The sequence below is a fragment of the Protopterus annectens genome, chromosome 15.part0 (assembly GCF_019279795.1).
Source record: "Protopterus annectens isolate FY-2018-M chromosome 15.part0, PAN1.0, whole genome shotgun sequence".
NCBI lineage: Eukaryota > Metazoa > Chordata > Ceratodontiformes > Protopteridae > Protopterus > Protopterus annectens.
The window spans coordinates 62,228,652-62,251,659 of NC_056749.1; the positions used below are offsets into that span (position 1 = coordinate 62,228,652).

General features: G+C 37.6%; 1 protein-coding gene across 1 annotated transcript in view; it reads left to right on the forward strand.

The window, feature by feature from the left end:
- The window catches only part of FKBPL (FKBP prolyl isomerase like), a 126,601-nt gene extending 106,788 nt beyond the window's left edge, over positions 1-19,813 (forward strand). Inside the window, exon 2 of the mRNA XM_044057752.1 lies at positions 18,404-19,813. Coding sequence (XP_043913687.1) covers positions 18,635-19,528 — 894 coding nt within the window. The 5' untranslated portion in view covers positions 18,404-18,634 and the 3' untranslated portion in view covers positions 19,529-19,813. The remainder of the gene's footprint in view (positions 1-18,403) is intronic.
- The last annotated feature ends 3,195 nt before the right edge of the window (positions 19,814-23,008 follow it).

Below are 23,008 nucleotides of genomic sequence, written 5' to 3' on the forward strand. Positions count from 1 at the left end.
CCACTGTGAAGGTAACAGAGACAGGGTAAACAGTGTGCCACCATTGTGAAGGTAACAGAGACAGGGTAAACAGTGTGCCACCACTGTGAAGGAAACAGAGACAGGGTAAACAGTGTGCCACCACTGTGAAGGAAACAGAGACAGGGTAAACAGTGTGCCACCACTGTGAAGGAAACGGAGACAGGGTAAACAGTGTGCCACCACTGTGAAGGTAACAGAGACAGGGTAAACAGTGTGCCACCACTGTGAAGGAAACGGAGACAGGGTAAACAGTGTGCCACCACTGTGAAGGTAACAGAGACAGGGTAAACAGTGTGCCACCACTGTGAAGGAAACAGAGACAGGGTAAACAGTGTGCCACCACTGTGAAGGAAACGGAGACAGGGTAAACAGTGTGCCACCACTGTGAAGGTAACAGAGACAGGGTAACCAGTATGTCACCACTGTGAAGGTAAGGGGAAACAGGGTAACTGGTTGACACCACCGTGAACATAAAGGAGACAGGGTAACCAGTGTGCCACCACTGTGAAGGTGGATATCATCTCCCAAGCGCAAGAGTTATATATATGAGTAGCTGAAGTATGACCATTTTCTGTATTTGTCTTTACTCTTATGGTCACAAATGTGGGCTTGATGTACTTTATTTCTGTTATTTCATGCGGGACATGAGTGTGATAGGGTAAATACTGGGTGGCATTAAAGGGAAAGAGCATGTGAAGTTAGAGAAATTAAGTGATGAGCTGGTACTGGTAAAAACTAGGTGATGTAGCTTGGTGATGGGTTTGGTATAATGGTTAAGGTCTGGACACAAGGCACAGGTTATTGGAGAGACTTAAAAATGCCCCTTTAGGGCATTTACCTGAGTGTTCACTTCTGACCCTTGTAATGTGATAGGATGTAATGTATGCAAGTATAGTTAATAGGTGTATTTATTTATTTATTGCTTTTTGGTTATCAGGATGGTTCAACTGGGAACTCAGGCCTATTTTCAGAGGAGGCCAGAGAAGAAGAGCTCCATTACAGATGCAAACATTACAAAGAATTGCAGACAAAAAAAGAATCAGTTTCTTAACAGTTGAAATGGGGTTTTAGAATCTTCCCGTGGGTAATACAATCAAGACAGAGATTATTTGGTGGAATGAGGTAGACAAGCATGCTAGTAATGTGTTTGGGCAAAGGGGGTTATGAGAGAATAACAGTTTAGATATTAAGAGTGAGAGTGGTGGAACTTGCAGAGTTCTTATTGGTGTTTAGTTGTAGTGGGTGGAAGTTAGGATATTATAATTGTAAGTGTGCAGGGATGGGTGGGAATTGAGGATAGTGTAGTGGGGTGGATTGAGCTTGAGTATAGATAGGGTGAATGGAGTGGGTTGAACCTGTCTGTTAAGCTGTCTTTGGCTGGGGGGGGGCGGCTATCAGCAGGGTTCCCAATGGTAGGGTAGGTGAAAGTCAGGATCATGTTGTGAAGAAATGCACATTAAATTGAATATTTTTTTATTTGTTTTGTTTTCTCATCAGGGTTTAATTGGGCACTGTCCTATGTAAGCAGGAAAGAAGACTGCATTAGCGTAAGTTCCTTTCGGGGTCACTAAGTAATACTAGATTATTACTGGTACAACATAGGGATGGCAAAGGCCTTCATACGGCCCTTACAGAAAACTTAGGTAAAGAAAGATGAGCTATGTTTTGGAAAGTGATGAGAACCAATAACTTCGTACTGCCTTTTTCCTGTCTCCATACACTCTCATCCTTTTACTAACCTAATCCATTTCTTTTACCCCCTCATATCTATGGCTCAGTTTCCACATCCCCTTCCACTTACTCCCTTTTCCCCCCAATATAACACATCACATTATCTCCCCACCTTCTGCTGCTTTTATTTTCCTCTCCAGAACCTGTAAATGTTGTGTTTTCTTATTTGCCTGTATTTACAATCTAATAATTATATCGTCATAAAAATATGAGTCTTTAACTTCATCATCTGTGTATACCTAAATTAATTTATATATTTTTGCCTCCTGTTGTGCCACATGCATATAATTGGTGCTGTATATAATACCTGACACTTTATGACTACTGTAATTCTGATGTAATATGTTTACTGCTATTTGTCAATTTTTATAATCACTGCTGGAGTGTTTCTCCCCGGGCCTCCGCTGAAAATGGATGTCTGGCCCAGTCAGACTTTCCCTCTTACCAAATGTCAATAATTAGTAAGCAAATAAATCCGCAAACAAGTAATAAATAAAGTACATTTTCATGTTAAGAGGTGGATAGGGTGTGTCACATAGCAAGCATCAGGAGGATGAAGCAAGCAAAATGGATGTTAAAAACGCTAGTGAAATAACACCATCTACAGAAAATTTAGGTAAAGAAAGATGAGCTATATTTTGGAAAATGATGAATAGCTAGTAAACTGGTGGGTTGGATCTTGTTAATACTAAACTATCAAGAGAGTTTTGAAAGAGAAGGGAACTAGAATAGATGGGGATACTTAGGTTTCCTTGTGTCTAAGTAATGTGTCAGTTAATGGGTGACTAAGGGTGTTTCCAGCTACTTCCCAAGAACTAGTGTGCGTACCTCACAGAAATTTTAGATAGCAAGAAATTGAGCCTTCCTTAAAGTAAGCTTAGGCATACTTAATTATGACTACTACTAATTAAAACTCAGCTAGAAACTTGTTCAATAGACACTGCATGGCTTATTTAGAACCATTTTCTTGTTCGATAGACACTGCATGGCTTAGGTAGAACCATTTTCTTGTTCGATAGACACTGCATGGCTTAGGTAGAACCGTTTTCTTGTTCGATAGACACTGCATGGCTTAGGTAGAACAGTTTTCTTGTTCGATAGACACTGCATGGCTTAGGTAGAACCGTTTTCTTGTTCGATAGACACTGCATGGCTTAGGTAGAACAATTTTCTTGGTCCACTGAGACGGTACTTTGTGCTCGCGCTGCCTGGTTAACTCTTGGTGTCGCATGTGGTAGGCAAAACAGACAGAGTTGAGGGATGGTTGGCACTTGTAGAGCTGCCAGAGCAGCATATTGGTATTTCTAGCTGAGAAGAGAGATGAAAAAGCAGAAAGAGATAAGTAAGAGAATAAAGTTTAAGATATATTGCACTATTTAGACAAAAACAGGGTGTATAAATGACTTTTGTAATTCAGTCTGTTCTACAGGCCCACCAAAGCAGCTCTGGCTCTGTTAGTAGACATCGGAGAGCTAGATCTTTAGCCGGTGGTAGTACAGACAGGCTCAGAGTTCTAGAACAATGCAGACTTTCATATTGAATGTGGGTTGTGGTCTATATGCCATTAATTAATTAAATAGGCAGCAATGTAGATTTACTGAACATAAAATTTGTTCAGTTAAAAATAGTATTCGCTATGAAAATGCTGTTCAAATTGTTTTGCAGTTAATTTGCTCTAATAAACTTGGAATGTTGCTAGGAAAACAGGTTTTGTATTAGCATGCATTTTCTGATGGATATGAAGTCTGAAACCAAAATGTCTGTCATTATTTAGTGATTTCAATCATCAATGATTTGCTAGAAATCTACAATTTTTTTTGAAGAACAAACCAAAAATACAATGCAAATATCTGGACAGTCTGCAAAAATATGAACAGTTAAGAGGTATGCTTAAATGTGTTTTGTGTGCGAGTGCTACTATGCGACACCCTCCATTGTGGATGAGGTGTGTGTACTTCCCAGTCACTCTGTCACCTTTCACTAAATGTCTTCATTAAGCAAATAATAACTGTACACCCCAAAGAGAAGGAAAGCTGATGAGCGTGATTCTGTTAAGGCCCCCACCCCATGATCCTTGTCCAGGACTGTGATGGGGTCCGTCAGTGTGCACCATTGGGGCGGCTTAAAGCATACTTTTAGTATCCTTCCATATTTAAAAAAAAACAGATGAAGGTGTATTATTGTTTGGTTATCTGTGCAAACAGCTGCTAGTTTGTTTGTTGGCATAACAGTATGCAAATTTGTGCAACTGTTTGTTAGCAAAAAATGCCTGTTAACTAGCACAAACATTTTTTTCACTTCTGTCTGTGTGCTAATGGAGTTATGTTGATTTGTGTGTTCTATGTGCAAACAGTAAGTTAAATACAAATTGATATAAATGGCTATAGTCTTGAGGCAGAGGTTAACCTCCTTGAAGGTTTTTAGTCCATGCATAGGGGGTATTGTTTTTCACTTGAACTAATAGAATCTTGAAGTGCTGAGTATGTTAGCAAAAATTGCTTTAAAAGGTGTTGCATTTTGTCGAAAGTAAGCGCACATCTTTATCTTTGATGTCATGTGCCCTACACTGAATCTTCTGAAGCAGTTAAATGTAATTAAGTCCCCAAAACGAGTCATTTCTGTCATTCACGCAGTTGATGCGATTATGAAGAGTCTGCTTTGGAGGTAGAGGTTGAGAAGTAGTAAGGTTCATATCATTCACGCGGTTGATGCGATTATGAAGAGTCTGCTTTGGAGGTAGAGGTTGAGAAGTAGTAAGGTTCATAAAACCGTTGGAATCAAGTCTTATCGATTTTTTACATATAAGATGCTACAGTGTAAGGAATTAAGATAAATGATTAACTATTCTTTTTCGTACAGTTTTGAGTACCTTAGACCAAGTTCCATGTACAATACAACACCCTAAAAACATGCAGCAAATACCCAAGTATGCAAAGCCCAGTAAAAGTATCTTTTGTATTTTTGTAAGAAAACTGATAGAAGAATAGTGTGACCACTGTTGTTTTCTGAGTTAGTCATGAAAGCTTTTACTTTTGTTTATTAATTGGGTGAGTGAACTGGTCCTCAGAACCTTTTCGGCCCCAACTGGGTGTCTCATGGATAAGGGGAAATACAATGTATGTGAATATTTTAGAGTAGGCAATCAACAGGTGAGGTGTGCTTTAAAGTACCTGTAATGCCTGGCTTCACCTTGGTATAAGGACTCTGTTCTCAGCTTTGTTTTCTGCATGAATGGAGGTGTGACTGGCAGTGCTTTTGTGCAGCAGGGGGTTTTCTTTTAAGCAGGTAATGTACACACATGCGCGCACGCACAGAGACTGCAGACCTTGCATAGATGTCTTGTCTAAGTCTGGCTTTTCAAGTCGGTATAAAATTCAAGTGAGATGGTACAGTAACTGCATAATCTGTGATGGTGCATTTGGGTATAATCTGGAATGTAGCATAGTCTTTTTAACCCTACAATATGCTACATGATGGGAAAAAGGAATCTCTTTCCCAAATTCATACTTAGAACCTCCTCTACAATGCACCTTTAAGAATCAAACTTTGGCACCCACTTACCTGCAGAGCCACCTTTGCAGTTTAAACATGTCAGCTTTATGCATGACCACTGATCTGTGATTTGGTGCCCACATGATACTGTACATAGGGGAAGAACATTTTTTTCCTATCAAATGCATATGTACAATCTCCCCTGTACAATACAGAACATGTCTTTAAGCATCAGATTCTGACTTGAACCTATTGACTTGCAAAACTACTTTTGCTGGGTAAGCATATCGGCTTTGTACACAACCACTGCTGTACGATTTGGCGTGTGTACTTCCACCTGATTGATATGCCATATTAAGCATCGTTGTCTTCTGGAAGAAATTAAGGAGGCATTTAAAAGTTTAATTTAGTTCAAGCAGCTCACCACAAGTACTGCTTAGTGGTGGAACCAGAAAAGCTTGCCGTACCTTTATTAGTCAAAAGTAAATTGTACTGTATTAAACTTACTCATTTTTTTAGTGTGGCTTGTTGATATTTTCATTGAAGTATACTGATGGCTATGGCAAAAGAGAAATAGCACAGAAAAAAAGGAACCAGTCATTTGTTGTGTGGAGGTGTTCCTATACCCAGCCCTGCCATTCAGGTTGTATACTCACTGTCCCATAAACTTAAGCTGTAGGGCCAACTTACTGGGTTTTATTGATTGTAATCATAACATTCAAAAGAATAAATAGTGTTTCAAAACATTAAGAATCTGCTTAGTCATAGACTAAAGAGTGGTTAATGCCTCCAGATGATGCCAGTGAATGGTGTAAAGTTTGACTTACTGCGAAATGCCACTGAAGAGTGCTATTAACCTGCTAAATATCCAAGTTGCGCAGTTCCCAGACTTCGATTATGTGAAGATGGATTTGTCATAAAGGAAATGTACAGAAAGTACAAAAAATGCATGTTTGTAAAGAGAGCAGCACATCCACCTTTACAGATCATTGTTATGGTATTATATATGTGTTATATATGAATCATTGTTATGGTATTATGTATGTGTTATATATTAATCATTGTTATGGTATTATATATGTGTTATATATGAATCATTGTTATGGTATTATATATGTGTTATATATTAATCATTGTTATGGTATTATGTATGTGTTATACAAAAAATGCATGTTTCTAAAGAGAGCACCACATCCACCTTTACAGATCATTGTTATGGTATTATATATGTGTTATATATTAATCATTGTTATGGTATTATGTATGTGTTATATATTAATCATTGTTATGGTATTATGTATGTGTTATATAAAAGATGCAATCATTTCTAAAGAGAGCACCACATCCACCTTTACAGATCATTGTTATGGTATTATATATGTGTTATATAAATAATGTTCTAAAAGAAGCACCACATCCCACCTTTACAGATCATTGTTATGGTATTATATATGTGTTATACAAATGTTTCTAAAGAGAGCACCACATCCACCTTTAATCATTGTTATGGTATTATATATGTGTTATATATTAATCATTGTTATGGTATTATGTATGTGTTATATATTAATCATTGTTATGGTATTATATATGTGTTATATATTAATCATTGTTATGGTATTATGTATGTGTTATATATTAATCATTGTTATGGTATTATATATGTGTTATATATTAATCATTGTTATGGTATTATATATGTGTTATGTATTAATCATTGTTATGGTATTATATATGTGTTATGTATTAATCATTGTTATGGTATTATATATGTGTTATATCCACCTTTACAGATCATTGTTATGGTATTATATACGTGGTATATATTAATCATTGTTATGGTATTATATACGTGGTATATATTAATCATTGTTATGGTATTATATACGTGGTATATATTAATCATTGTTATGGTATTATATGTGTGTTATATAAGCAATTTTTAAAGAGAGGCACCACATCCACCTTTACAGATCATTGTTATGGTATTATATATGTGTTATATATTACAGATCATTGTTATGGTATTATATATGTGTTATATAAATGTTTCTAAAGAGAGCACCACATCCACCTTTACAGATCATTGTTATGGTATTATATATGTGTTATATAATGCATGTTTCTAAAGAGAGCACCACATCCACCTTTAATCATTGTTATGGTATTATATATGTGTTATATAATGCATGCATTTTTAAAGAGAGCACCACATCCACCTTTAATCATTGTTATGGTATTATATATGTGTTATATACCTTTACAGATCATTGTTATGGTATTATATATGTGTTATATACAAAAGATGCATGTTTTCTAAGAGAGCACCACATCCACCTTTACAGATCATTGTTATGGTATTATATATGTGTTATATATTACAGATCATTGTTATGGTATTATATATGTGTTATATAATGCATTTGTCTAAAGAGAGCACACATCCACCTTTACAGATCATTGTTATGGTATTATGTATGTGTTATATATTAATCATTGTTATGGTATTATATATGTGTTATATCCACCTTTACAGATCATTGTTATGGTATTATATATGTGTTATATAGAATGCATGTTTCTAAGAGAAGCACACAATCCACCTTTAATCATTGTTATGGTATTATATATGTGTTATATAATGCATTGTTCTAAAAGAGAGCAGCTACATCCACCTTTACAGATCATTGTTATGGTATTATATATGTGTTATATAATTTTTCTAAAGAGAGCACCACATCCACCTTTACAGATCATTGTTATGGTATTATATATGTGTTATATACCTTTACAGATCATTGTTATGGTATTATATGTGTTATATATTAATCATTGTTATGTTTCTAAAGAGAGCCACATCCACCTTATTACAGATCATTGTTATGGTATTATATATGTTATATATTAATCATTGTTATGGTATTATATGTGGTATATACCTTTACAGATCATTGTTATGGTATTATATATGTGTTATACAAAAAATGCATGTTTTTAAAGAGAGCACCACACCCACCTTTACAGATCATTGTTATGGTATTATATATGTGTTATACAAAAGATGCATGTTTCTAAAGAGAGCACCACATCCACCTTTACAGATCATTGTTATGGTATTATATATGTGTTATATATTAATCATTGTTATGGTATTATATGTGGTATATCCACCTTTACAGATCATTGTTATGGTATTATATATGTGTTATACATTAATCATTGTTCTAAAGAGAGTATTATATGTGGTATATACCTTTACAGATCATTGTTATGGTATTATATATGTGTTATATAAGCATGTTTCTAAAGAAGAGAGCACCACATCCACCTTTAATCATTGTTATGGTATTATATATGTGTTATACAATGCATGTTTGTTAGAGAGCACCACATCCACCTTTACAGATCATTGTTATGGTATTATATATGTGTTATATAACATGCATCAAAGAGAAAGAAAGCACATCCACCTTTAATCATTGTTATGGTATTATATATGTGTTATATAAATTCTTTGTTAAGAAAAGGCACCACATCCACCTTTACAGATCATTGTTATGGTATTATATATGTGTTATACAAAAAATGCATGTTTCTAAAGAGAGCACCACATCCACCTTTACAGATCATTGTTATGGTATTATATATGTGTTATACAAATAATGCATGTTTCTAAAGAGAGCACCACATCCACCTTTACAGATCATTGTTATGGTATTATATATGTGTTATACAAAAGATGCATGTTTCTAAAGAGAGCACCACATCCACCTTTACAGATCATTGTTATGGTATTATATATGTGTTATACAAATTTTTCTAAAGAAAGCACCACATCCACCTTTACAGATCATTGTTATGGTATTATATATGTGTTATATAATAATGCATGTTTCTAAAGAGAGCAGCACATCCACCTTTACAGATCATTGTTATGGTATTATATATGTGTTATACAAATAATGCATGTTTCTAAAGAGAGCACCACATCCACCTTTACAGATCATTGTTATGGTATTATATATGTGTTATACAAAAGATGCATGTTTCTAAAGAGAGCACCACATCCACCTTTACAGATCATTGTTATGGTATTATATATGTGTTATACAAAAGATGCATGTTTCTAAAGAGCACCACATCCACCTTTACAGATCATTGTTATGGTATTATATATGTGTTATACAAATAATGCATGTTTCTAAAGAGAGCACCACATCCACCTTTACAGATCATTGTTATGGTATTATATATGTGTTATACAAAAGATGCATGTTTCTAAAGAGAGCACCACATCCACCTTTACAGATCATTGTTATGGTATTATATATGTGTTATACAAAAGATGCATGTTTCTAAAGAGAGCACCACATCCACCTTTACAGATCATTGTTATGGTATTATATATGTGTTATACAAATAATGCATGTTTCTAAAGAGAGCACCACATCCACCTTTACAGATCATTGTTATGGTATTATATATGTGTTATATATTATGGTAGGACTTGTAATTGGCATGTTTCTAACAATATCAGCACATCCACCTTTACAGATCATTGTTATGGTATTATATATGTGTTATACAAAAGATGCATGTTTCTAAAGAGAGCAGCACATCCACCTTTACAGATCATTGTTATGGTATTATATATGTGTTATATATTATGGTAGAACTTGTAATTGGCATGTGCTCTCTGCCTGCTTACCTAACAATATCTGAGCACATCCACCTTTACAGATCATTGTTATGGTATTATATATGTGTTATATATTATGGTAGGACTTGTAATTGGCATGTGCTCTCTGCCTGCTTACCTAACAATATCTGCGGACGCAAGAGGGAATGTTCTAGACCAGAATTTCTCAAATAATAAGGCTGTCCTTCCTGGAGAGACCCACACCTTTTTCAGGCAAGACCTAAGCAGATCTGGAAATGCTGGGTATTTAAAATTTTGACTTCTATTACTGATTCTGTGATAACCCAGCCGCTGGGGATGCACAAGCCAGTGTATTTCTTTGTGCTGGTCCCAAGCCCGGATAAATGGGGAGGGGTTGCATCAGGAAGGGCATCTGACGTAAAAAGTTTGCCACATAACTTATGGCGTGAAAATTTCATATTTCCATACCGGATCGGTTGAGGCCCGGGTTAACAACGACCGCCACCAGTACTGTTAGCCAACAGGGTGCTGGCGGAAATTGGGCTACTCTTGGCCAAAGGAGAAGAGGAGGGTGAAGGCATGCCCGAAGGCAGGAAGAGAGGAGGAAGGTTAGGAGTGTAGCAGTGAGGGTAGGAACTTTGAATGTTGGCAGTATGACTGGTATAGGAAGAGAGCTAGCTGATATGATGGAGAGAAGGAAGGTTGATATATTGTGCGTGCAAGAGACCAGATGGAAGGGAAGTAAGGCCAGGTGTTTAGGAAACGGGTTCAAATTGTTCTATCATGGTGTGGATGGCAGGAGAAATGGGGTAGAGGTTATACTAAAGGAACAATATGCCAAGAGTGTTTTAGACGTGAAGAGAGTGTCTGACAGAGTGATGTTTATGAAGCTCAAAATTGATGGTGTAATGATGAATGTTGTTAGTGCATGTACTCCACAAGTTGGGTGTGCGATGGATGAGAAAGAGAAATTTTGGAGTGAGTTGGATGAAGTTGTGGTGAGTGTACCCAAGGGTGAGAGACTAGTGATTGGAGCGGACTTTAATGGGCATGTTGGTGAAGTGAACAGAGGGGATGAGGAAGTGATGGGTAGGTATGGTGTTAAGGAGAGGAATGCAGAAGGTCAGATGATTGTGGATTTTGCGAAAAGGATAGACATGGCTGTGGTGAATACGTATTTTAAGAAGAGAGAGGAGCATAGGGTGATGTACAAGAGTGGAGGAAGATGCACACAGGTGGATTATATCCTATGTAGGAGGGCCAGTCTGAAGGAGATTGGAGACTGTAAAGTGGTGGCAGGGGAAAGTATAGTTAAGCAGCATAGAATGGTGGTCTGTAGGATGATGTTGGTGATCAAGAAGAGGAGGAGGAGTGTGAAAGCAGTGCCAAGGATTAAATGGTGGAAGTTAAAAAAGGGTGATTGTGAAGTGGAGTTTAGGGAAGAGTTAAGACAGGCACTGGGAGGCAGTGGAGAGTTACCAAATAGCTGGGTAACTACAGCAGAACTAGTAAGGGAGACTGCTAGAAAGGTGCTTGGTGTGACATCTGGACAGAGGAAGGAGGACAAGGAGACCTGGTGGGGGAATGAGGAAGTACAGGAGAGTATACAGAGGAAGAGGCTGGCGAAGAAGAAGTGGGATTGTCAAAGAGATGAAGAAAGTAGACATGAATATAAGGAGATGAGGCGCATGGCAAAGAGAGAGGTGGCGAAAGCTAAGGATAAGGTGTATGGAGAGTTGTATGAGAGATTGGACACTAAAGAGGGAGAAAAGGACCTGTACCGATTGGCTAGACAGAGGGACAGAGCTGGGAAAGATGTGCAGCAGGTAAGGGTGATAAAGGACAGTGAGGGAAACATACTCACAAGTGAGGAGAGTGTGTTGAGTAGATGGAAAGAGTATTTTGAGAGGCTGATGAATGAAGAGAATGAGAGAGAGAGAGAAGATTGGATGATGTGGGGATAGTGAATCAGGAAGTGAAACAGATTAGCAAGGAGGAAGTAAGGACAGCTATGAAGAGGATGAAGAATGGAAAGGCTGTTGGCCCAGCTGACATCCCAATGGAAGCATGGAGGTGCTTAGGAGAAATGGCAGTGGAATTTTTAACTAGATTGTTTAATGAAATTTTGGAAAGTCAGAGGATGCCTGAGGAGTGGAGAAAAAGTGTTTTGGTACCTATCTTTAAGAATAAGGGTGATGTGCAGAGCTGCAGTAACTACAGAGGGATACAATTGATCAGTCACAGCTTGAACTTATGGGAGAGAGTAGTAGAAGCTAGGTTCAGAAGGGAGGTGATGATTAGTGATCAGCAGTATGGTTTCATGCCAGGAAAGAGCACTACAGATGCGATGTTTGCTATGAGAGTGTTATTGGAGAAATACAGAGAAGGTCAGCAGGAGTTGCATTGTGTCTTTATAGACTTGGAGAAAGCAAATGACAGAGTGCCTAGAGAAGAGTTGTGGTATTGTATGAGGAAGTCGGGAGTGGCAGAGAAGTATGTAAGAGTGGTACAGGATATGTACAAGGGTAGTGTGACAGTGGTGAGGACTGCAGTGGGAGTGACAGATCCGTTTAAGGTGGAGGTGGGGTTACATCAAGGATCAGCTCTGAGTCCTTTCTTATTTGCAGTGGTGATGGACAGGTTGACAGATGAGATCAGACAGGAGGCCCTGTGGACTATGATGTTTGCAGATGACATTGTGATCTGTAGTGATAGAAGGAATCAGGTTGAGGAGACTCTGGAGAGGTGGAGATATGCTCTAGACAGCAGAGGAATGAAGGTCAGCAGGGCTAAGACAGAATATATGTGTGTAAATGAGAGGGAGGGTAGAGGAATGGTGAGGATGCAGGAAGTAGAGTTGGTAAAGGTGGACGAGTTTAAGTACTTGGGGTCAACAGTTCAGAGTAATGGTGAATGTGGAAGAGAGGTGAAGAAGAGAGTACAGGCAGGGTGGAATGGGTGGAGAAGAGTGCCAGGAGTGATTTGTGACAGACGGGTACCAGTAAGAGTGAAAGGGAAGGTCTACAAGACAGTACTGAGACCAGCTATGTTATATGGCTTGGAGACAGTGGCATTGACAAAAAGGCAGGAGTCAGAGCTGGATGTGGCAGAGTTAAAGATGCTAAGATTTGCACTCAGTGTGACTAGGATGGATAGGATTAGGAATCAGTATATTAGAGGGTCAGCTCATGTTGGACAGTTTGGAGACAAAGCAAAAGAGACGAGATTGCGTTGGTTTGGACATGTGTTGAGGAGGGATGATGGGTATATTGGGAAAAAGATGCTAAGGATGGAGCTACCAGGTAAGAGGAAAAGAGGAAGGCCTAAGATAAGGTTTATGGACATGGTGAGAGAGGACATGCAGGTGGTTGGTGTGACAGAGCAAGATGCAGAGGATAGGAAGAAATGGAAAGAGATGATCCGCTGTGGCGACCCCTAATGGGAAAAGCCAAAAGATGATGATGGTTACTGATTCTGTGATAAAATCAAACTAAATGCAAAGTCATGCATATCTGACTTCAGCTACATGGTAGTAGAATATTGTGCAAAATCAGATGCTTAATTTGTATATAAAATATCTGAGAGATCTATTTGTATACACTGAAAAAATAACATTAACTCTTAACAAGAAACATTAACTTACTGTTGATGTGTAGAAAAACATTTTGTAAGGAAGGTCCAATTTTTCTGACATCTGGGGAGATTTACAGTCCTTTTTAGTCACAGGTTTTAGTAGTTGTAAGTACAATAATTCCTTACATGTGCATTTGTAAATTAATGATGGTTTTACAACAGGCAGAATTGACCATTTATTTTACTAAGTAGCTGGCCTCCAGCAACAGCTGTTTGCAGAACGAAAGCACACTCCATCTATTACCTTTTGTGCCTTCAGACCAAAGTACTCCATCTATTACCTTTTGTGTCTTCAGACCAAAGTATTTTATTTTTGTTGAAAGTCTGATCTGGGAGTGAGGAACAGTATGAACCTTAATTTAGAAAATAAAGTAATAAACCCTTTCCTTGAATGTTTGTCAGTTATTTGTAATATTACATTATACCACTACCAAACATTAGCGGACCGGAGTTCCGCTGTGGCGACTCCTAACCGGGATAAGCCGAAAGGCACAACAACTAAACTGTTTTTGGTGGCATATTAAAGGAGTCGAAGCCAAGCGAGGTGCCCTTCCTTTTGTCCGGTAACCGTTTTGGTTATTTGAATTTATATCTGGACTGCTCCTGTGTTGGTTTTACTTATTTGTAATATATTAGAAATAAATCCACTTTGTGAATAAAGTGTGTTCTGATTTTGTATGCCACTGTTAACTAGACACTAAGCCCATGCAGTCTGCTTATAAGCTCTCACGAAGCATAGGGGAGTTTGATTTGCTCACTGTCACATAATGTGTTACTGATGGTTAGTGAGTGCATCTGGTATCTTTACACTAATCCAAGCACATTTGCAATTTGTTACTTGAATACCTAAGGGGTGATTGTCATTTTAAATTTAAAAAGGCTGAGTAAGGATATCTGAACTTGTCTTTGAATTTCTCTAAGCAGTAGTAATATGTTTGTGTTGAACTGTACAGGCTAATGAGTTATTTCTGTCATTTAAAGGATACGTGTAACAAGATGCAAACTTTACAAAAAACCTTGCTTTAATTTTAACATCTCCTTTGCAGGAATAATATGTATGTATACTTTTTAAGCCTAATGTATACCTTTACTGGACATACTATATTCAAAATGTGTTACTTCCACCAGATTTACTATGGTATAGCAAATTTAAGTTAATGTGGTCTAAATTTTTGAGGAGAGGAGGCTGCCTTAGAGTTCTTTGAAAGTTAATTATTAGATTAATTTCAAATTTTGGGCATAACATAAATGTCCCAGAACTGTTGGCATTTACTCATATCTAGATAATGATTTCAACTGCAATAATTGAACAGACCAAAATGTCTCCAAAGTGTTTTATTTGACATGGCAGTTGAAATTTTCAGTTCAGTGGAAATTTAATAACATGGACATCTCAATATTTGTAATTAACAATTTTATGTAAATTCACTGTTAAGATTAAATCATTAATCCATGAATTATGTTTTCAGTGGTCCAGACGTCCACTGTCAATTTGTTTGCCTATGGTTGTTAAGTGGACATTTATTAATCTATTAATAGTTATTTTTCAGAAGACATTTTCTGAACATTATTAAGATGATAAAAGGAAACAAATGGTTTAAAGTTAAGGCTAGAATAAAGAAGCTTTCTTGTATTTTAGAGAGCTTTTAACTCTTTTTTTTTAAGTAATACTTTTAATGTTCCTGGATCTCAAAGGATCTATCTGTGCATTCCTATCAGCCAGGGCTTGCAGATAGGTACTGCGTTTTGGACTGGGACTGGGACTTATCATTTCTCTGCATTGCCCTTTGGCCTATCTACTGCATGGGGTGTTCACAAGGTTCTGGCACAAGCGTAGCCTTCTTCTACTTAAAGAGAATACAAATTTATATCCTTATTTGACATTTATTCGATTCTTGCTCAAGACAAAATTACGAACTTCTTCATCACAGTATGGACAAGCAAATGGGAGATGTTAGCAGTCCACATCACTGCGCAGTAACTTTCAAGGCTTTACCAACTTGCAGGCAAGTGTTGATTCTGTGATCTTGCATTTGTCATGCTTCACATCCAACAAGCAATGGGGGAAACAAGTAACACCTCTTTGCGGGCAAGCAATGATAGTGTGGGTTTACATTGCAGACCTTCTTACCTCCCTCTTCAGGCAAGGTTTTCTACTGTTCTCGGTTACTCCTTAGATCTGTTTTGAGCAGACCCTAGGCAAGGATTCTGAGGTGGAGGTGGATCCTCATGGATTTCAGTTTGGAATTTACAGTGATATCAGGGAGAGACATGAATCTGTTACGCTTCTCACTAAATTTACTCTTGCAACAGAATGCACAAAACTCTCTTCCCAGCTTTTCCAATTGGTTGCCAAAGCATTCAGTTGGATGTTCATCCCGTCTAATCCTGGATGCTGCCTCTATCTCCCAAGGTGCTCTTGAAGGTCAAGCCAAGGCTGAAGCCTCTGCCCAGATTCAGCAGCCTCTTTTGGCCTCGACAGCAGACTGGCTCCATGATTGAGGAGTTTCTCATTTCCTGTCTCTGCACTTTAGGTTCCCTGCTGAGGAGTCTCAGTCTGGCAATCTGTTTTCCACTTGCCCTCGATTCCCAGTCTTTGTCTCCTAACAGCCTGCATTCATTTCTAGTATGAGTTCAGTCCTGCATCCTAACAGCCTGGAATATTCTGTTCTGAATACTGGAGGGGTGCAGCTTCCTTGGGAGCACAATAAATGGTTTTGATTTTTAAAGGCGCTAGTAGCAAAATTTTATTGAATAACTGGGAGGAGATTTTTTATGTTTGGGCAAAACAAAAAGGCAATTTTTAGACAAGGATTTGTCTTTTTCCTCTATGTCAGTTCATACTGACCCTACAACTGTTCCTTTGTCTCCTCTTTCTATCTCTCATCCTTTGGCATTTCAATTTCTTGGGGGCAATGACTCCTTAAAGACCCATTAGAGAGCTTAGCAATTTCTTGGGGGGAATTTTTACAGACCCCCGAAAAACTTTACCTCCCTTTTGAAACTACTGCTTTTTGTGCCGAAAGCTTTTGTTACCTCCTTTTGAAACTGCAGCTACTGCCCATTTTAGTGCTAGCTTGGTTTCTGAATTTGTTTTTGCTCTCACATGATTTAGATAGTTCCTTTTTTTCATGGGTTGGGGTATCTCGTATAAAGTGGAACCTCTTGCATAAAAATTGGTTTCAAATCGTTCCTTGACTTTTTCAATTCATCCCCACCAAAGTGGTTGATCCACAAGCAAGGACAGAAATTCCAATACACTTTGGCAGATCACAGGCGTTTGGATCAAGGTTGGGGACTTTTGGTTATGGACAGTCCAGCAGTTGTTTGTTTCTTTTGGGTTCTAAAGGGTTCAGTTTTCTTTTCAAAAGGTTTGTTTTCTATTTGGATTGGCTTTTGTATTTGCTTTTTGTATTTCTCATCATGGTTTTTTTTCGAGGCTCAGGGTCAGATCTCCACTCCAAGAAGGGCATTTTACAGACACGGCTACACTAGAAGACTACTAGCTACTAAAGGGTATTTTGGAAGTTTGAACTTGATGTTCGGCTTTTTGGAGTTCTAAACATTACTTGCACCTCAAACTTCCATATCTTCCTAAATATTTGCCACTGCAATCTTACATTTGCCACTGGCAGCTCCCAATGCATTATGATTCTGCCAGCCTCCCTTTACCTCTGCTTTATTCCTCTACCCATATGTAGGGACTTTAATGCAATGTGGCATGAAGAACAAGTGACGGTTTTTACTACCATAAATAGATGTTGAGGTGAAAATGTAGATCCAACAATTTACCCTCCTTCCCCCTCCCTCCCTCCTTCCCCTGTATAGTTGGGGTGGTAGTGTATGGTTGTACATGCTTTTGGGATTTGTAAGGGTTTTTATTTTATTTTTTTCTTTTGCCTTCCTTCTGGGGGCTGGGAAGACTGAGACTGCAAGTAAAGAAAAAGATTGAGATATTTTGGCTGGGTCATGCGCTTTGTCAGATCGGCGCTGATGACCGGCCGTCCACCCTAGCTACTTTTGGTATTGGGTTGAGGGAGACCGGGCCCGGACTACACCATATGTAAATACTCGGTGCATGTGGATGTAGAACATCTCTGAACATCTGGTAGGTACAAAACTGTACTTTTCTTTGTAAGGTTGTACTCCCTTCAGGAATACAAGATCTTATGAGCAGACAGGAAAAATGGAATTAAAAATTAATGTACAATGTGGAATTATTAAATTAATTATAATTGTGCAAGTAATGCTGTGTTCTGATAAATTCACACAGGAATAAAGTTGTTCAGCATTTTTTCTTATTGCTTATTTAACTCCACAAAAATTATGATAGTTTCATCATAACAAGTACTGTTAATGTAGATGTGGTTTAATATGGACACGGAAACATGTCTGGTGGGGCTGTCTGTGAAGTAGTTTGAGGTAGAATAGCTCATCAGTGAGTTTCTTCTTTTGATGACTTCCAGCTTATTACTGCATGTGTTTTATGGATATTATGCAAGGTAAGTATTTCACAGAAGACTGTAAGTTAAAAGATTAAATTTATTTATATGGAAGCAAAAGATAGCTCTAGATGCTTACTTTCCTTTAACTTTGTGGTTAAAATATTTTAACTGTTTTGTATGATGCGAAAACTAAATTTGTATAAATATATAGTTACAAGTGACAAGATTTTTCTTTTTCTTTTTTTTTTTTTTTTTTTTGCAGTTGGGTGGTAGGGATCATAGGGATTACTGTATTATTATGACTTCTTTTATTAAAAATTATTATTACTTAAATTACAAACCTCAGTAAAGAAGCCAGTAAAAAAAGTTTTAGCGTTCTCTGAAAAAACATAACTTTTTGTGTTTTTTTTTTCTGTTATAGGTGAGTTGGCCTTATTACTTGTCATTTTTGGATATTGTTTTCTCTTTTAATATGCTGTTGGTGAAAATATTCACTTAAAAAAAAGAGAAAGTAAAACAGAGAATACAGTCCAAACATGTGCCTGGTCCAAGTTGCTATGTGTCTTTTAATATAACGCAGTAAGTAACATGACGAGGAATGTTCTCCATGATGCTGCAGTGGTATAAAGACCTGTTTTGATGGGGTGTGACAATGGAAGGCCAAACAAAATGTACGTATGTTCTTTCATTTGTTCCTAATTGTAGTACTAAGACTTGGAAGAGTCCTGATGGCACATTCACTAAGAAAGTTCTAGAACCAGGGAGTGGCCTGGACAAGCCGAGAGATGGATCTCAGTGCTGCATTTTCATTGATAACAGTTTGAAAGATGCTTCTTCAGTAGAAGTGAACTTTCCATACACTGTAAACCAGTGGGTGAATATTATTCTTGGAGAAAGTGACACAGAATGTGGTGTCATACTTGACAAATGCCTGGAGACTATGTTGAGGGGAGAGAAATCCTTGGTGCTTGTAAAACATGCAACATCACTTCACCCATTATCTTGTAACCAAAGTGAGTTCACGTTTGCTGTTCACTTAGCAGATTTTAGCCAAGTAAAAGATTCATGGGAAATGTCCTTTGAGGAGAAATGGGACCTTATTATTAAGGACAAAGAAAAAGGATCAGAAAATTTTAAAGCTGGAAACATTTTCGGTGCATGTAGGAGGTATGGAAGGGCATTAAAATATCTGGTAACACTGACGCATTACGTTCCAGCTGGCATGGTAAAGGAATATGGAGAAATGATGACTGTGTTGTACTTGAACCTAGCGGCATGTCAGATTAAACTGTGCCAGTATGGTCATGTGATCCAGAACTGCTCCAAAGCTTTGGAACTTTCACCAGGCAATGTGAAAGGCCTCTATCGGAGAGGTCAGGCATACACTTTCCGAAATGAGTTTGAAAAAGCAAAGGATGACTTGAAGAATGTTCTTCAGCTAGAACCAGGGAACAGAGCAGCATGTCAGCAAATTAAAATTCTTGAGAACAAAATACGAGCTCAGGATACCAAGCTGGCAAAAGCAATGAGTAAACTGTTTAGCTGAAAGTAAAATCTAGGACTGAGGAGAATGAAGTATATTTCAGATTATGAAAGTGATGAATACTTTGAACAAATGTGAATATTTATACTATATCAAAGATAAATTCACTTGGTGAATAAAAAAACATTGTTTATGTTGCTTTTAGTTGAAAGTATAATCTGGGAGTGAGAAACAGTAAGAACCGTAATTCTGAAAGTGAAAGTGATATAAACCTTCTGTGCATGTGTATGAATTATTTATAATATGTCAGAAATAAATTCACTTAGTGAACAAAGTATGTTCATTTTTTATGGTGCTATTAGCCAAGATTCTGTTTATTTCAGACACAAAATGAAAAATCATTAAGATCTCCCACGGGATATAAGCTCTGAAATATATCCAGTCAAACAAGCAGGGTGCAGAAAATGAGATTTTAGAACTGTGAAAGGATGCATGAAGGATACTACTTGAGAACTGTTCCTGTCAATCTAATCTAGGTATGGGTGAGCTGTTTAGCTAAATTACATCATCTCTTACTGCAAAAATAGAAAATAGACTGTTTAATCAACAAGTTTATTTTGTTGTGTTATTTAAATAACAGTGTTCAATACTCGTGTGTGTGTGGGTGTGTTCTGATGGTTATTCTGCAGTTTAGGTTTGGATCAGTACTCGTGTTCTGATGCTTGTTCTGCAGTTTAAATTTGGACACCTAAATAGAGATATATTGGATAGTCCTGAAAACAAGTGCTCTTTTGAAAGCAGAGTTGATTTGGATGCGTGTTCTACTCATCCGTTGAATAAGAAGACTAATGCTTTTATTTAGAAATTTATTTAAGACTGTTTTGCATCCTTTCAACTAGAAGATGAATGAGGCAAGGAAAACTGATACTCGGTAGGCAAAACTACGCATTGTAATCTTTACTCAATTCAGGTTTCAAAAGAACAGAGGTCAAGTACCAGAAGTCCATTTCAGGACTACTTGTATCTCATTTTAGGTCTTTGTGTTCTTTCTGCCTGATTGCTCGGGGAGGCTTACTACACAGACTAGCGAAGGGGTGCTACTATCCTTTATTTTTGCAGTTTAGATGTAGGAAATAGGGCTTGCTTAATCAGTTTAATAAATCCTAGCTGTTCATCATTCCCTCTGCTGCAGAACCCTTTGGCTGTGTGGGTTGTTTCATGCCTAGGAAACAACAGCAGGCATGTGTTAAAAGCTGCAGCTGCCTCCTACACCTTTGCTCTGGCTGCTGATTGGCCAGCACTCTCAGATAAATAGCCAGAAGGAAGTGACTAAGTTGGTCTACAGCTTCATGTCCCCTTTGAGGAAACCCTTCCACATAAACTTTATCTCTCTTTTTAAGATTTGAACATATTTTTATTTATTTTTGATTAAAGTGGCATTTTTAAGGAACATAGAATTTGTTTAAATATCTGTCATTTCTTCTCAGGAAACAGGAAACTCTTTACTAACGTTACAGATTTATTTTCTTTTTTTTTTGGGGGGGGGGCGTTCTGTGTTAAAAGTGTAGCTTTTGCAGCTTTTGAGTTTAGGTGTTTGTCTTTTATTTAAAGGGAGTGTAGTGCTTGAATACTTCATGACAAGTTGCTTGAGTTTCTTCTCAGTGGCAGCAGTGCAGGGAATGGAACTCTTCTTCAATCAGGGATTTTATTTCTGCTTGTGCAATTGTATTGGTTTGGGACTGTTTGAGGAAGTGTACGTATGTGTATGTGCTGCTTGTGAACACTTTGTGACAACTTACCTTCTGACTGACTCTTTCCAACACTCCTTACTGGCAGTTATGCTTCTTCCTCAGTCACAGCACAAATTCTCATTGTGGTCCTGCTGGTTCTTCTCCAGCTGTGCCTAAAAAGAAAAAAAAGCATACTGAAAGCAAGTCCTTGCAATCACCATGGTCTTCATCAGTGTCTCAGCTGCTGGTGAGGGAGCCTGTAGTGGCCATTCATTGTTCCTCAGCTCCTGCACTAGTCTCCGAGTTCCTCTGGTACTGCTTCTTCCACCTTCATAAACCAGAGGTTGGATATGTCCTCTGCGGCTGTTCCATTGTTCAGTAAGTGCATGGGAGAAACATCTTCCTGTTTTGTCTAGGAGATGCACTGGGAGATTTTTCATTGGGTAGCCTGGGAAAGAGACCTCTTGCCCAGGAATAAAAACATCCCCCATTCGTTTTTCTTCCAGGGATACTTTACCTAGGAAAAAGAAACAAAAAGTTATGCATTGTTTATCTAAGGATACAGTTATAGAACTTGCCTTTGGTCCTGGAAGATCAGAAGGCAGTGGGTTCTATTCCCACCTCAGGTGATTAATTTCATAAGGAGGGAGGGTTGGCCTAATGGTTATGGTCCTTACCTCATAAATACAAAGTACAGAATTTGATTCTAACGTTTGACTGTTGGGTAGGTTTGTAATAATTTGCCTAATGTTAGCCTATTATTTGCTTATGACCCTATGATATTCTTACTGTAGCCAGGAGTTTATTGCAGGCGTTTGGTCCACAAATTTAAAAATCTTTAACTGAGCTCTCTTGTAATGCAGACAATCCTGAAGACAATGAGTCAAAAGAGTTTAACACTGATAGAGACATAGTTCCCTGTCCTATGGATTCCAAAGGCCAGGACTTTGATTCTGATGAAAGCACATATACCCCAGCTACCCTGAAGGAGTCTTCTTTTTCTAAAGTTTATTTCCAGGTTGAATGATGTACTTTTGTGGGAACAAATGGATGTTGTCCTGAAATAAGGAGATACTATGAGTCATACTAATACTTGTACTAAATTGCCTTTAATTTTTCTATCATCTGACTAAAATTTCTCTAAACATTAAGTCATTGTCATTTAAGTTGTATCTGTTCTTAATCAATGTTTTCACATCATATCTAATTTGATATATATATTTAAACTGTACACATTTTTGTATTATTTTTGAAGGTTGCAAAATTATTGTTCTTAAAATGTTTTACTAATACTTTGTAGCTTTTCTCCCCAGGCCTCCATTGAAAATGGACACCTACCCAGTTGGACTTTCCCGATAATTAGATGTTAGTAAATAAATAAAAAAATGAAGGTCCCACATATTACTCCCACTCCTCTTATATTTCGCCAGCCTAGGAGGATGTCTTTAATGCTGCCTGTAATAATCCTGATTCCAATGTGTTTAAAAAGGCAGACAGATTTATAGACTTTTCCTGGCTAATATTCTTGTTTTCGCATCAGTAGTCAGATCCTGCAGTCAGTTCTGCCTCAGTGTCAGCTGGTAGTAGGCTTTTGGTGAATCCTAACCCCTCTCCAGGGAATAAAGAAAGTAAGGTGTTTGATAGATTTGGGAAGAAATTTTTCTCTTTGTTCACTTTGTCCTTTAGAGTTCTCATTTACCAAGGTCATATGTAGATGTTTGTTGCAATATGCTGAAACCTTAAGGGAATACTCCATTAATCTGCCTTCAAGGCATAAATCCCGTATGAATCACATCTCTAAACATGCCCAAAA